The 15,188-nt window shown below is 41.2% G+C and overlaps 1 protein-coding gene across 1 annotated transcript in view; it reads left to right on the plus strand.

Moving 5' to 3' along the window:
* The window catches only part of GRB14 (growth factor receptor bound protein 14), a 64,629-nt gene that overhangs the window by 20,820 nt on the left and 28,621 nt on the right, over positions 1-15,188 (plus strand). The window contains exon 3 of the mRNA XM_087710842.1: positions 7,105-7,261. Within this exon, the coding sequence (XP_087566968.1) occupies positions 7,105-7,261 (157 nt within the window). The remainder of the gene's footprint in view (positions 1-7,104; positions 7,262-15,188) is intronic.

Genomic DNA, 15,188 nt, shown 5'->3' on the forward strand with positions numbered 1-15,188 from the left:
AGTTGCTAAAGATTTCAAAACGGCTTCTGGATTGTTAGTATTAAAAGGTAAAGGTTCTCCTCCCACATATGGCTAGTCGTTCTCGATTCTAGGGGGTGGTGCTCATCTCTGTTTCAAAGCCGAAGGGCCAGCGCTGTCCAAAGATGTATCCGTGGTCATATGGTCACCATGGCTAAACGGTGAAGGCACACGGAACGCTATTACCTTTCCACCAAAGGTGGTTCCAATTTTTCTACTTGCATTTTTACATGCTTTCAAACTGCTGGGTTGGCAGAAGCTGAGACAAGTAACGGGAGCTCACTCCATTACATGGTGCTAGGGATACAAACCGCCGAACTGCTGACCTTTCTAATCGACAAGCTCAGCGTCTTAGCCACTGTGCCACCGTGTCCTTGTTTGTTAGTATTAGAACTGGTTTAGTGGTAAAGTTAGACATTTGCCTAAGTCTCCAAATCAATGAAGGTTCTACTACCATAAGAGTACTATTATTTGCATTTTGCATAGAAAATACTATGTACTACCTAAAAGCATATTCTGTTTTGATAGCCAATGTTTTTCACTTTGGTTGGCCCGCAGAGATTGTTATTCCCAAAAGCTTCAAAATAATGGGGCCCATGTATTAGCAAAATATTATTGAGGTAAACAAATTATATATATTTCTTAAAGGTTGCAACATAATCCAGTTTGTGTGTGCATGAGTTTTTAATAAGCTGAATCTGATCCATTTATTGGAATTTGTAAGAGTTTGTAACTTTGAATATAGGGATTATTCTTTTCACTGGACACGTTGAATAGTTAAATATTATTTAGTAAAATTCATCAATGAATAAATTGACTAATCAAATAAATAAACGCATCATCTTTTTGATTTTGCTGCATGCTGATTCTACCAATTTAAGTTAGAAGAATTGAGTGGTAGAATATAATTCATTTAAAATTTCTATTTACTCAAGTGTGGAGTTTTGGAGCTATTTTTGCAGTAGTATATGGCTTATGAAAATATGCTCAGATGGTGTTGGAGAATAGTTAGAATGCTTCATAGACTGGTCTATTAATACATATTCAAAACTAAATATCATTTATCACTTGGGTCATGCATAAGAATAAATCATAATGTGATTTATACTTTGGCTTGGTGAAATACCTCCCCCCCCCATCATGACAATGTTGTATTTAAGCCAAAACACCATGATTTCCTGAGAAAAAAAAAGATTATTCCTAGATAAGAGGATATATAATTACAGCTGTTATCTCAAATTCCTTGAAAGGTAGATTTGAGAACAATATCTGCAAATATCTGTGGTGTACCTAAGCTAATGTAATTGAACTGATAGGCAATGAGAAATAGGTTGTCCTGATCAAACACCCTAATCTCGGGAACTGATTTAAGGATGGATACGTAAGACAACAGAGGGAAAAAGTTTCATGAAATGATTTGTGAAAGCGCCTCTCTATGAATACCACGCACATTATATGAATGGAATAGAGTCTGCCCCTTTACAAATGTATGGAGGCATTGTTCAAATGCTTCCACAAGTACTTTCATAGACATCAGAAACCTGTCAAATATCATTTCAAAACAGTGGAGCTTAAAATCCATGTCCCGTTTTCCAGCAGCAAGTTTACAAAGAGAAACTGGACTATTACATCAGTCTTTTTCAAGCTGGCACTTCTGCGTGTGTGCTCTTTAACTCAGAACTTTCCAGCTACCATGACCTTTGCTGAGAATTCTGGGAAAGGAAGTTTACCTATCTCAGGTTGGGGAAAGATGAGTGGTAGGACTCAAAAAACTTTTATTACCGGTTCTGTGAACATGGCTTGATGGGTGTGGCATGGCTTGATGAGCATGGCAGGGGAAGGATACCAATGGTGGGTTGCCAATTTTTTTACTACCGGTTCAGGCGCGCTCGCACATGTACGACAAACATCCAGGCGGGTGGGCAGAGTCTCCCACTGCCGCTACGACCGGTTTGCCCGATACAGGCCGAACCAGCAGCAACTCATCTCTGAAGGATACTGTAAAATCTCCATTCCCTCCCAACCCCAGGAGAAGGTTAGTGCAAAATCCCCATTTCCTCCCAATCAGCTGGGACTTGGGAGGCAGAGAATAGATGTGGGCGGGGCAAGTCAGAGGTGGCATTTACCGGTTCTCTGAACTACTCAAAAGTTCCGCTACTAGTTCTCCAGAACTGGTCAGAACCTGCTAAATACCACCTCCGGTTAAGACATCACAATAAGTGAGAAGCAAGCAGAATAAAATTAGATAGGAATGAAGTCCATTCAAAGAGAAAGTCAGCAAAAGACTTCGATAGGAGAAGACAGGTTAATTTTTTAAAAAAAATCAGGAATAAGACAAATAACTCCTCTGCCTTTGAATATGATGTCTGCTTATGTATGTAGATGGATAATAGTGAAATATATCTATTGTAGATCAGCTTTTAAAGTCAAGTACAAGCTGGAGGAACTTGCAAATACATCTGAAAGGCATATTTGAATAACAATAATCTGCCCATATACTGCATTACAATTATGAAGAGGTGGACAGATTTGACCTAAATAACTACTGGGCACATACACCTAAAAATAATTCTGCACAGAACAAAAATGCTTTAAGGTTTAAATAAAATTCAGATCCCTTTCCTAACCTCAGATTACCTCGTGATTTATTTATGTACTTTTTTTTTGCATGACTGATATCTATTTTGTAATCTTTTCTGTCACATCCCTTTGCTGAATTAGGTGCCTTTGTCAAAAGCAAAGATACCACAGTGTGTAGTTATTTTAGTACTTTTGCTCTCTCCATTGTCAAGGCAACGCTTTTGATGACCTTCCCACATTTCATGATAAAGTTGGTCTATCAGATATATATTAGAGTATCTGATTGCACAGTTGCACGAATGCTAACAAGTGAAAATATTTATACAACTTCATGGCTTGATGATTCTCAGTAGAACATACCTCCCCCTTGAATGCTTTATTTCTCTTTCCACCTCCATATCCATTTCTTTGAAATATGTTTGTTTAGAGGGACCAAGAACTTGTTGCTTCATTTGCCAACATTTCAGGGTTCAGAAAAGCATTTTCTTCCTGAGACATACCCTGGGATCCAGGGGAGAAAAGAATCAGTGTGGCTGAGAAAATTACTACTCCCATTTCTTCAGCTGAATCCTCTTTCAAATATATTAAGCCTCCAGAAAATCAGAATCTGATTTTGGATTGTCAGCTCTCGGGTAGCCTCTTGAACTGTTACTTTAGCAAGCAGTAAGTCTTTCCTCTGTGGATATTTGGATTCTTTGGAGAGGCATTGAAACAGAGTGGTACAGCGTTGAAATTACATGCAAGAAATTGGTCTCACTTTTGATAATAACTTGATTCTCGCCTTTCTTGAGACAGTTCTCTGCAGATACTACTAAAATGACTTCATAAATTGTGCATACGTGTGAATTCTGTGAAATACCATAAATTTAATTTCATATTTTATCCTTTTACTTAAAAAGCACATACAAGTTTTCTAGACAGTTCATTTGTGATATTTCAACCTCACTTTTAAATTTATTAAATAATATCCTGATCATATCATGTATTGTTTTAAAATCACATATAATTAGAAAATCAGTTGTCAGTTAAAATCTTCCATATTTTACATGCGGTCTATCAACATGACTTGGCTTACTGCACATAATGCTGTCTCAGTACACCCAGTGTGGGCTGGGTCATACATGATGCTGAATCATGTAGTTGTTGGGTTTTAACTTGTTACATTTAGTGTAGCCTAAGCGGGGTGGGGGTTGGATTAGAAGACCTCCAAGGTCCCTTCCAACTCTGTTATTCTATTCTGCTCTGCTCTCCTCTATTCTACCCTACCCTACTCTACTCGAATCTAACTATTCTAGTTTATATACTCTCGTGTGGCCTAAAATGTTGTGTGAACCTAGGCAATTATGATTTATGGTTAAATAAAGAATGACTTCACAGAATGTGAGTTTCATTGATAATTCATTGCAGCTGCATAAATCTAAATATAACGGACATTTATGTATCATTATAGGGTAGAGTTATCTAACCTGGGTTGCAAAAACATAAACAACTGTTAGCTGGCAGCAAGGTATGGGGCAACTGATATTTGTACCACAGCCATGGTAATGTTAGCCACACACACTAACCAGGGACGTGCAGTCATTAGAGGCAGGGGAGGCGTAGCCTCACCAGTCATGAGGAAAAGGAAAGAATTTTAAAGAATTTTAAAAAAATAATTAAAAAGGCCAAGGTAGTTCCTTCCAGACTCCAAGTCACAGTGACTTTGAGTCTGCTTAGTGTTAACTGTAGAGGGAGGCTAGAGAACTATGGGCCTCCTTTGCATAAGGAATTTTTCGCCTTTTAAGAGTTAAGCAAGGGTTAAAAAGCGAAAAAATTTGTATGCAAAGGAGGCTCGTGATTCTCCCGCCTCCTGATCTGGGAGCAGCGAATCATGCCTTGCAGTTGAGCGACTGCGCAATCTAGCAGCAGGAGCCTTGCTTGTAAAACAGCCAGCCCAGCACCATACCCGGGTCTGCAGCAAAGGCGCTTGGCTCCCGCGATGCAAAGTGCCCCGCCGCCGCTGAGGCCGACATTCATGCTGCCGCCGATGCTGCCGCCCGCCCTCTGCCCCGGCCTGCAGCCAGCCCAGCACCATGCTGGGCTGGCTGCAGGCCGGGGCAGCGGGCGGGCGGCGGCATCAGCAGTGGCAGGGCACTTTGCGTCACGGGAACTTCATCGGCCACCGCTGCCACTTCCTCCACTGCCGCCACTTTCCCCTCTGCCCTGGCCGCGGCTTATGCCGTGTTCGGAGTGCTGCCCTTGGGCAAGACGCAGAGCCCGGAGTCCCTGCTGGACATCGTGGCGTGGCGTGTGGCAGAGAAGTGGCCCTTCCAGCGGGCGGAGGAGTGGTTCGAGCTCATCCCGGAGTTTGTGCAGTGCTGCATCGTCTACTGGTCCTTCTCCCTGCACCGGCCCTCCGCCTTCCGGTAGCTTCTCCTCCTTTAAATCTCTTTTTGCCTGCTGTCAAGCCGCTTTTTTTCTTTTTGCCTCATCAGCCATAAGCTTTACCGCACGTCACTGACACTAACACACACTGCAATTCTTGCATATATGCAAGTTGAATTGGGGTGAAATGCGTGAGGAGAGACTGTACATCCTGCACTTAGTAAACAATGGTTTTTATCCTGATAGGGCCAATGCACTTCTTTTATGAATTGATTAACACGAAGCAGAATAGTAAGCAATTAGTGTTGCTTAATATTGGACTATACTGTGTCATAGATTCCTCAGCACCATGTAATAGCGGCATCCCAAAATGAGAAGAATAGATGAGTATGGATATGGAGTGGAGTGGAGAGGGAGGGAGGGAGGGGAGGGGAGGAGAGGAGAGGTTGGTTCTATAAAGCTTCCACTTCTCCTAAAACTCTGAATCTTGGTTAGATCAAAAGGCTATAAATCGGACAATTGAAATCCTAACCTTGTCTACTGTAGGATTTCAATAGCATTTAGTCTGGTGAAAAACATCCCTTTATAGTCATAGTCTATCCAAAGCCTTTTTAAATGGAGATACCGAGGGTTGAACCTTGTATCCTTTGCATACAAAGCAAGTGTTTTGCCACTGAGCTATGGCTCTAAACAGTTATTAAATGTATGATAATGCCATTGAAAATCACATACAGCACAATTCTTATTGTGGATGGTTTTTTTCCCTATAGCCTGCTACTGTCACCTACTAATGAAACTAATATTTTAATTGGGAGTATGAAAACACGCACACACAGAGAGCTAGTCTTGTGATTGTAACAAAAGGAAATACAAAACTCCATATAATCAAGAGTGCAGCCTCCTCAGCTGCTGCTAATTTGGGGAAAATTAAATTACAATTCATTTTAATTAGATTTAAATTAAGCCGGATAGCTTTAAGCATGGATAAAGCAGAAGTGGGAAGATGATAAAATCATATAGACAGACAGATGGATAGATAAGATAAAAAGCTAGGCTATAAGAAATAAATGTTTCTTAATTGTGTTTTTTTTTTAAATTTTACAATGATCATTTTTCTCTTGACGCCTCTTATATATGTTTTCTCAGCACCTCCAGCAAAATCCATATCCTCAGTCCAACAAAGTTTACACATCGGAATTGCTCCCAGAGTAACACTGGGCCAGTTATTTTCTGTCAGCTCCACTTGCCATACAGGGATGTTATTGTGAAGAAAAAGAGAGCTTTGTGTTGGCTGTCTTGAGCCTCTAGAGCAGGGATGTCAAACTCAATTTCATTGAGGGACACATCACGCTGTGGTTGACCTCAGGGGGCTAGGAGGCCTTGGCTGACTGGATGGGCGTGGCCGACTGGGTGGGCGTGGCCAGCTTGACACCACTTCCCAAACTGCTGGCATGTTTTTTCTTTGCACTGGGCAGGCCGGGCTAAAGCGACGCAGGCCAGTCCCTTACATTTTCTAGGATGGCCCTGCGGGATGGATCCAACCACATAGCGGGCCGAATACGGCCTGTGGGCCTTGAGTTTGACACGCCTGTTCTAGAAGAATGTGGGAATATAACATTAATAAAATCAGGTAGTCCACAACTTACAACAGTTCGTTTAGTGACCATTCGAAGTTACAAAGCACTGAAAAAGTGACTTATGACCATTTTTCATACTTATGACCGTTGCAGCATCCCCATGGTCATGTGATAAAAAAAATTCAAGCACTTGGCAACTGACTCATATTTATGATGGTTCCACTGTCCGAGGCTCATGTGATCTCACCTTTTGTGACTTTCTGACAAGCAGAGTCAATGGGGAAGCCCACTTAACAACCATGCTACTAACTGCAGTGATTGACTTAACAGTGGCAAGAAAGGTCATAAAATGGGGCAAACCCCATTTAACCGTCTCGCTTAGCAGAAATCTTGGGCGTAGTTGTGGTCATAAGTCAAGGACTATGTGTACTATTACTTTGCTTGTTTGTTTTTTTCCTTTTGGTAGTAGATCGGCATAAAGCAAGTAGTATAATCATGGTAATGTTGGTAACAAATAGTATTACATGTTAATGCTATGTTCCATGTCTTTTTTTCTTTTTAATAGGTAATTAAAGTATATAGTGAGGATGAAACCAGCAGAGCTTTTGAAATACCAAGTGATATAACATCCCGAGATTTGTGCCAGTTGCTAATACTAAAGAATCATTACGTTGATGATCATAGCTGGACCCTCTTTGAACGCCTCACTTATTTAGGCCTTGGTAAGTATTACTGGCTTTTAAAAGCGGCAATATTTGTTGGGTATCGCTAATGGAGTGGAAAATTGAGGAGGCAGAGTCTACAATGTTAGAGGCATTTGTATACGTTAGAAACAATGTGGTAGGATTTACTTGCACAAACATATGCTCACACCAAGGACCTTAATCCTCAGATGCCCAGATTGTAGAAAAATGAGCTAAATCCTTCCCTGGTAGCAAATCCATAGCAAATCAGGACAACTTGCGGTAAATCCCACCCTGTTGTAATGTCACTGCACAAACCCCACCTTTTACACCTCTATATCATGATGCCACTGCAGGACAGAGCTTCCATAGTGATATCACTGCACATGCTCAGATGCTGCATATCTTGTTTCTTGTCTGCTAAAAGCCCCCCCTCACCCCCATAACAAAACAACCCCCCTCCCCAAACCAAGGCCTTTTCACACAGCTGGGGTTTTTTTTCTGCTGGTAATTGTTGCCAGTTGCTGGCTAAGAAAAGACTTAGCTGTAGTCTTTAGATGCTTGTTTTCCCTAGCAAGGAATAATCAAAACACCATATATTTATGTACCGTATTTTTCGGCTATAAGACACACCGGACTATAAGACACACCTAAATTTATAGGGAGGAAACAAGAAAAAATAGTCTTTGGCTTCCCTGCATTACATTTTTGCCCTCACTACACCCCAGAAGCACTCTGCAGTGCTCCGCATGTCCCATTTTTGCCAAAAACAGGCCCCTTTTGGGGCTCCCAAGTCTTCAGTGCATTGCGTTTTCACCCTCCCCAGCCTCAGAAGCACTCTGTCGTGCTCTGCATGGCCCGTTTTTGCAAAAAACGCACCCATTTTTGGCCTGCAGAGTGGGGAGGGCAAAATCGTGACAAGCAGAGGTTTTGGGAGGCCAAAAACAGTTGTATTCGGTCTATAAGACACTTTTAGGGGGGGAAAGGTGTGTCTTATACTCTGAAAAATACGGTATATATTTAGGATTTTGCTTGGATTTTTTGGAAAAACAATTCTGGGAATCAAGTTTTCTCAGTTGACTTCATTAGTTATATTGAATTGGGGTGGACACCCACCCCAAAAGCCAAATAGTTTTCCATATTACCAAGGCTATCTGAATCCAGCTCCTCTTTAAACCTTATCCTTCTGTTTAAGCATACCTTGCTTTTTCTCTTTACTTATTAAATTTATATTCTGTGCATATCATTAGCAAGGCACTAAGGGCAGCTTATAAGAGAATAAAAATGTGAATATAGAGACATTAAAGCATTAAAAACATTGCAAACACTAAAATAAACAGGGATTGGCTAAAATTCAGAACCAGTACACGAACAAAATGAAGGTGGCTCTTTCTTAATTCGCTAGCCACCTATTGGCTTCAAGCCAATCAACAAGAAGTTTTAAGACCCTTTTGGAAGGCCAAGAGAATGGGGGTGAATCTCACCTCCAGCAACATGATGTTTCAAAGGGTGGGGGGCATAGCAGAAAAGTCATCTTTACTCATGGTTACTATCCCTAAATATTAGTTAATTTAATAATCAGAAACCTGCAGCATTCTTTGGCTTGATCCAAATTAGTAATAGCAATATTTCCTTCTGTGATGGAAACACACCAAACTTTACTGTAAACTTGATTGAATATAGCTTTAAAAATGGGAGGCCAAAGTCCTCCTCCTTCAATTATCTGGAGAAAATTGGACAATTTGACTCCTGCTTTTGGCATGAAGTATCCACACATACTTTGCATCTTTGCCCCTGCCCTTAGCCTCACGTATTGTTTGTTCCCCAGCCATCCAACATTTTCCCATTTCTGGCTTGCAAGATAGAGGAAAGATGAGATTCACTATGGGTAGGAAGCTGGAATGAGATTTTAATTTGAGCAGGAGAATAATTAATCCCACAATGCTTACCTTCAAAATCTTTCATCATAGTTATCCTCCTGGGAAATAGGTTGAATTTCTGGAAAAAAAAAACAGAATTAAGTTTACCTAGCAAGATATTCCAAATTCACTCTTAGGTGCTTATTAATTCATTTTCTTTATTTACATACTGTCTCTTTTCACATTAGCTGTGTTCTGTTTTGCTGACTAATCTATTCAGTTATTTAGAAATGTGTTCTCATGAAGAACCAATAATGGAAGAGAAAAAAATCTGCAGAACATGGCGGAAGCAAGAGAAGGTGCTGATAGCTTGGATTTGTTGAGAAGCCAAGCTCCAGAGATTGAGTGCACACTTTTACCAATGTAGAGTTTGCTTTGGAATGAGTTAGCCTGAAATTACATCATTCTTGTTGCTAAAATGTCCTAACAGTTTGTGGGAAACTAGTATTGTAGAATGCCCTATTGGCCCCAGTAAGGTTAAATTCACCCACCTGTGCGTTTTCAATAGACATAGCTCATTCTTAATCCCAATGTGTGGAATATATTAAGGTTTCCATCTCTGATAATTGTATTTACTGTTGATCAAGGCTTGCTCCTAGTTGTAGCATGATGCATTTGTATTGTGCCCAATAGAATGTGTGTGGATAGGTGTGCATGTACTACAAATATGTGACTTTTACAGTTTTGTAGTTCTATTACTAAACTAGCCAGGAAGGCACCCTGAGAGAGGAAGTCTTTTGTTTTTTAATTTACAGAACTTTAATACTTGTGTTTATAAACTGAAGTGGTACATATGATTATCAAGATTAAAGAAAATAAGACATTTAAAATGCGGCAGCCAAATAATGTAAGATACGGTTTTTTCCTTCTCCTTTTTCTCTCACACTTAATGACAAACAACAACTTACTATGCATGTCTGAGTTCCAAAATAATTTAACCAAACAAGCCAAGCTCAGCCAATTCAGTTTTCCTCAAGTCCAGTTGCATTAAAGACTCAAGAGATACAGATCACAGAACATTCTTGTTCTCCATGGGTATCTTCTCCAGCATAAGTATACTTTTGAAATTCAGTTCAGTTTGGTTTAATGACAGAACTAAACCGCATGAAGGAAAAGAAAACTTAATGCTGTTTTTGCCCTTATTAATGCACAGGCTTTTAAATGCCACTTATTTCTCCTTGTTTGGAAAAGGAGAGAATACAGTTGGGGTGCTGCATAAATCAGCTGAAACACGTTTTTCAGCCTTGCTTCTAATGAAGAAGCTGGGAGAGGAAGTCTTGAAGTGAACCTGACTGAACGCAGGCACATGGCCATGTTCAGGGGCCTGTACCCGAATAGCAATAAAGAAAGCAAAACATGTTTATTTCTCCTCCTTACTGCATTGGAGGGCTGCTATCTAGGGACCCCGTATGGTAGTGAATTCCCATCTGGGCAGTGGTGGGATTAAAAATTTGTTACTACCGGTTGTCTGGGTGTGGTGTGGCTTGGTGGGCGTGGCTTGGTGGGCGTGGCAGGGGAAGGATACTGCAAAATCTCCATTCCCTCCCCACTCCAGGGGAAGGATATTGTAAAATCTCAATTCCCTCCCCATTCCAGGGCAAGGATACTGTAAAATCTCCATTTCCAGCCCACTCCAAGGCAAGGATACTGCAAAATCCCCATTTACACCCCACTTCAGGGCAAGAATATTATAAAATCTCCATTTCCACCCCATTCCAGGGCAAGGATACTGTAAAAATCTCCGTTTCCACCCCATTCCAGGGCAAGGATACTGCAAAATCTCCGTTTCCACCCCACTCCAGGGCATGGATACTGTAAAATCTCCATTTCCACCCCACTCAAGGGCAAGGATACTGTAAAATCTCCGTTTCCACCCCATTCCAGGGCAAGGATACTGTAAAATCTCCATTTCCACCCCACTCCAGGGCATGGATACTGTAAACTCTCCATTCCCTCCCATCCCACAAACCTGCTTCCCAGCCCTGTTCTCCTATGTAGGGCAACAGAAGAAGACCCAGCTGATCAGCTGGGACTCGGGAGGCAGTGACTATTATGGAGGTGGAGCCAGCCAGAGGTGGTATTTGATGGTTCTCTGAACTACTCAAAATGTCCGCTACTGGTTCGCCAGAACCGGTCATAACTTGTCTTCAGAGCAGAATACCACCTCTGTATCTGGGGTAGAAAAAGTGTTTATGTTCAGTTTGTGAAGCGTTGTACTGATAGTCACTCAGATTCACTATAGCCTTGACTCCATGTGGACAGACTCTGGTGGTGACTGAGGCCTTACCCTGTTATTTGAGACCCCTTTGGTTTTTGACTTCCAAAGAATTGGAGATGCCTCCTCAGTTACCCTGTGCCATGGGTCTCCCAGCTTGTACAGGGAGGGGAATGGTTACTACTTGGACCCTGGGAATTCTCATTTCCGCCTTCTGAAGAAGCCATCCCCAGACCTAGTGGTGTTAGACAACTATATTTTGGGAAAAGGTTGTTGCGGAAGTGGATTATCTGAAGTCTGCGGTGGTGCAATGCAGTGGCGCAATAGTTAACTGCAGGCTATTTCTGCTGCCTGCCAGCTGCCTGCAAATTTTGGCAGTTCAAATCTTATCAGGCTCAAGGTTGACTCAGCCTTCCATCCTTCTGAGATGGATAAAATGAGGAACCAGATTGTTGGGAGCAATATGATGACTCTGTAAAACCACTTGTAAAGCACTGTGAAGCGGTATATAAGTGTTATTGCTTTTCAGTCAGGATTCAGGCCAGTTTTGAGGTGGTATTGGCATCCTTTTGGACTGCCTGCAGGGGTTGGGGGCTGAAGCCATCTTTCAGTAGTTTCACTCCTGCCTTGTGTCTCTGACCTCAGAGATATGCCTCTGCCTTTCCGGAGTCTGGATGGGAGAGAACAGATTGAAGTTGAACCCTAGCAAGTTGGAGTTGTTTATACATCAAGAACCCCTGTTACTACCAGAGTTACTCCTTCTTGAGCAAGCTCTACCTACTTGGCCAACAGGTTCATGACTTGGTACTGCTGGACTCACAACTTCTTCTGCATCAACTTCAGTTGGTGTACCACTGTAGCCTTACTTAGGACGGGAAGACTCAACAGCAGCAATTCATGCTCTTATTTCCACCACCTGGACTACGATAATGTACTTTATTTGGAGTTTTCCTTAAAGAAGTTTGGAAATCACCATTGGTTCAAACATGCAAGAGCTTCCCTACTTTCAGATTCCAGATATTGGGAACACAGCATCAGTTTTTACAAATGCTGCATTGGTTCCCAATTAATTTTGGGTTCAATTTAAGGTGCAGGTTTCAGCCTATAAATGCCTTCATGGCTTTGCATTCAGATACCTTCAGGACTGCCTTCTCCCACCAACTTTAGCTTGACCGATTAGATCTAGAAGGCAGAAATTATTGTAAGTTGCCCAATCTCATAACATTTGGAGGCCAAAGGTCCCATTTTTCCAATAGTGTTGAAGAGATTATAGAGATTATAGAGATTAGGCTGGCATCTTCTTGATTGGCTTTTCTGAAGCTACTAAAGATCCCTTTCCTTGATCTGGATTTTTGTTGCCCTTTATTCTCTTACTATTCTAGTGTTGTTGCAGTTTTATTTTTATTTGTTTGTTTGTTTTATATTGTATTTTTCTCTGTAAACCACCAAGATTTGTTTTTGATTGTACATGTAGTCTTTGACTTACAGCAGTATGTTTGACTGTTGCAACATCCCCATGGTCAAGTGATTTGCATTCAGATGCTTGACAACTGACTCATATTTAAGGCGGTTGCTGTTGTGGGGTCCTGTGATCCCCTTTTGCGACCTCCTGACAAGCAAAATCAATGCAGAAGCCAGATTCACTTAACAACCATGTTACTAACTCAATAACTGCAGTGATTCTCTTAACAACCGCGGCAAGAAAAATTGTAAATGGGGCAAAACTCGCTGAACAAATGTGTCACTTAGCAACATAAATTTTGGGTTCAATTGTAGTCATAAGTTTCAGTTGTGGTCATAAGGACTACCTGTATTGACATACAAAATATATAATAAAGAAATGCTAGCCTGATTCAAAGAGGGTTTGATGGTCCTGATAATGGAATATGATCACAATTGGTGCTATCTCCTGCTACCATATATTTCCTTCCTGCCGCTCTCAGACCTTGCAAGATGCATTTTTTTATTATTCTCACTTGTTGCACATATCAGTGTGGCAAGGTGGCTTGTGATCTGTTCTGACCCAGGCTTCCTTAGAAAGCAAGAAGCAAAGTCTTGTTCCCGACAAAAGCTCTTTTATTTATTTGAATGAATTCCTTTCATTCACAGTCAGCAGGGTTTTAACAAACAGTATTTCAGAGGAATGTTTATCCACACGCACCTTATCTCGTTTAGAGCACTGCCAGTTAACTAGCTTCCAAACACAGGGCAAAGCAAAACTTGGCACAGAGTCTCTTATAATAACAAACAGAACTTTCCTGACCGAATGAACGAATTGTTTCCTGCAAAAGCACACTACCTGTTCGTTCCTCTTTTGTTTCCTCTGGGAGGGGCCAATCACTTCCAAGGTGTGGCTTTACTCTTAAGTCGACCCTGCTTTCTTAGTTGTTCTTGTCTCCTGGCAGCTCTGCGCATGCGCACACTGGGAACAGGCTCCAGCTGTTCTTCTGCCTCATTGCTGTATAACTCCCTCTCTACCTCCGACGCAGAGCCCTTGTCTGAGCTTTCCTCAATCCCCAGGACTGGCCCGTGTTCCTCCCCAACCTCCTCAATGTCGGATTCTGCTGCTATCTCTTCTGGCTGCCGGTGGGCCACAACAGTGATCTATCATGCCCTGTTTTTTGCCTTTCACAGCAGACTATTAAGATATGGCTGGACAACTCATCCAAAGTTTCCAGAATTTTTTAAAAAAGTCTATATACTGGGGAGGGGGAGAATAATTCCATAATTTATATTTAGTTTCACATTCCTTGACCTTAGGGTCAACCCAACATAGCCAGTCAAAATATTGTTGCAAGGGCATTGTTGACTGTCCTGGGGTTTAAAGAAGTGTTATCCCCCTGCATATTTCTGTGGGGACAGTAGATACTGCCTTCTAAATTACATTTTCTTCTACTGAAAGAGATCTGTCAGCATCCTCTTACAGGGTCATAAATTATCCCAGTGCAATTTGATTTAAAGTCCGCTAACACAATAGAGGAATTCAGAACTACAGCTGTTGAACTTCTGAAAGCCTAGATCAAACAATACTGTTTTGGTAGCATTTTAGCCATAGTCCACAAGCTGGTGTTTAAAAAAGAATCATGGAAGTTGAAGGAGAGAGAGGGAGACTGACTTTTAAAACTGGGGGGCTACGTTAGTAATGTTTGCTTAGGCTTATGAGAGCAAGTGCTTTAGGGGAATATAATAGTTTATGCCTAATGTGTAATTGTGAAATATGCCCCTAATGTGGAATTCATTTTAGTGAGTATTTTTTTTACAAATGGTTTCAATACCTTCCGTGAACAACTTTCAATAAGACAAGCAATTTAAAATAAATGAGAGAGAATAGCAGTTACTGAAAGCGACATAAAATAGCTCTTTGCAATCCATTGCAATCCTTCATTTACTACAATTGCCATCGTGTCTGGGAATGCTTTCTTTACACAAAGCCATCTTTCTCTGGATCCTTTTCAGCCATGATGTGAAGTTTGAGAGCCTCTCTTTCCCTTGTATCAATATTAATTACAATTATTTCACAGCTTCTGTTCATTCTCTCTTCTTGTCGGTACTAAACTACCTTCAGTCATTGGCATTAACAAATACAGTAAGTTAAAATACTCAGAGGCAGTGAAAAGAGAAGGAAAAAAAACCCCGGAAACCTATGAGATCTGTAACCGGAGTTCATGATTAAAACCTATCTTTAATGTGTTACAGTAGTGCAACCACAGATTTCCTAAATCCATGCCTTGATACCAAATTTATCTTCTTTTCTTCCTTAAATGCCTTTAAACTTTCTGAATTGGTTTCTGTCATAGAGATGCAATTCCTCTTTGGATGGGTCAGTGATCCC

Source organism: Thamnophis sirtalis, unplaced genomic scaffold, assembly GCF_051295495.1.
Source record: "Thamnophis sirtalis isolate CommonGarterSnake01/CBP01778 unplaced genomic scaffold, rThaSir2_p1.2 scaffold_1, whole genome shotgun sequence".
NCBI classification, from domain to species: Eukaryota; Metazoa; Chordata; class Lepidosauria; order Squamata; family Natricidae; genus Thamnophis; species Thamnophis sirtalis.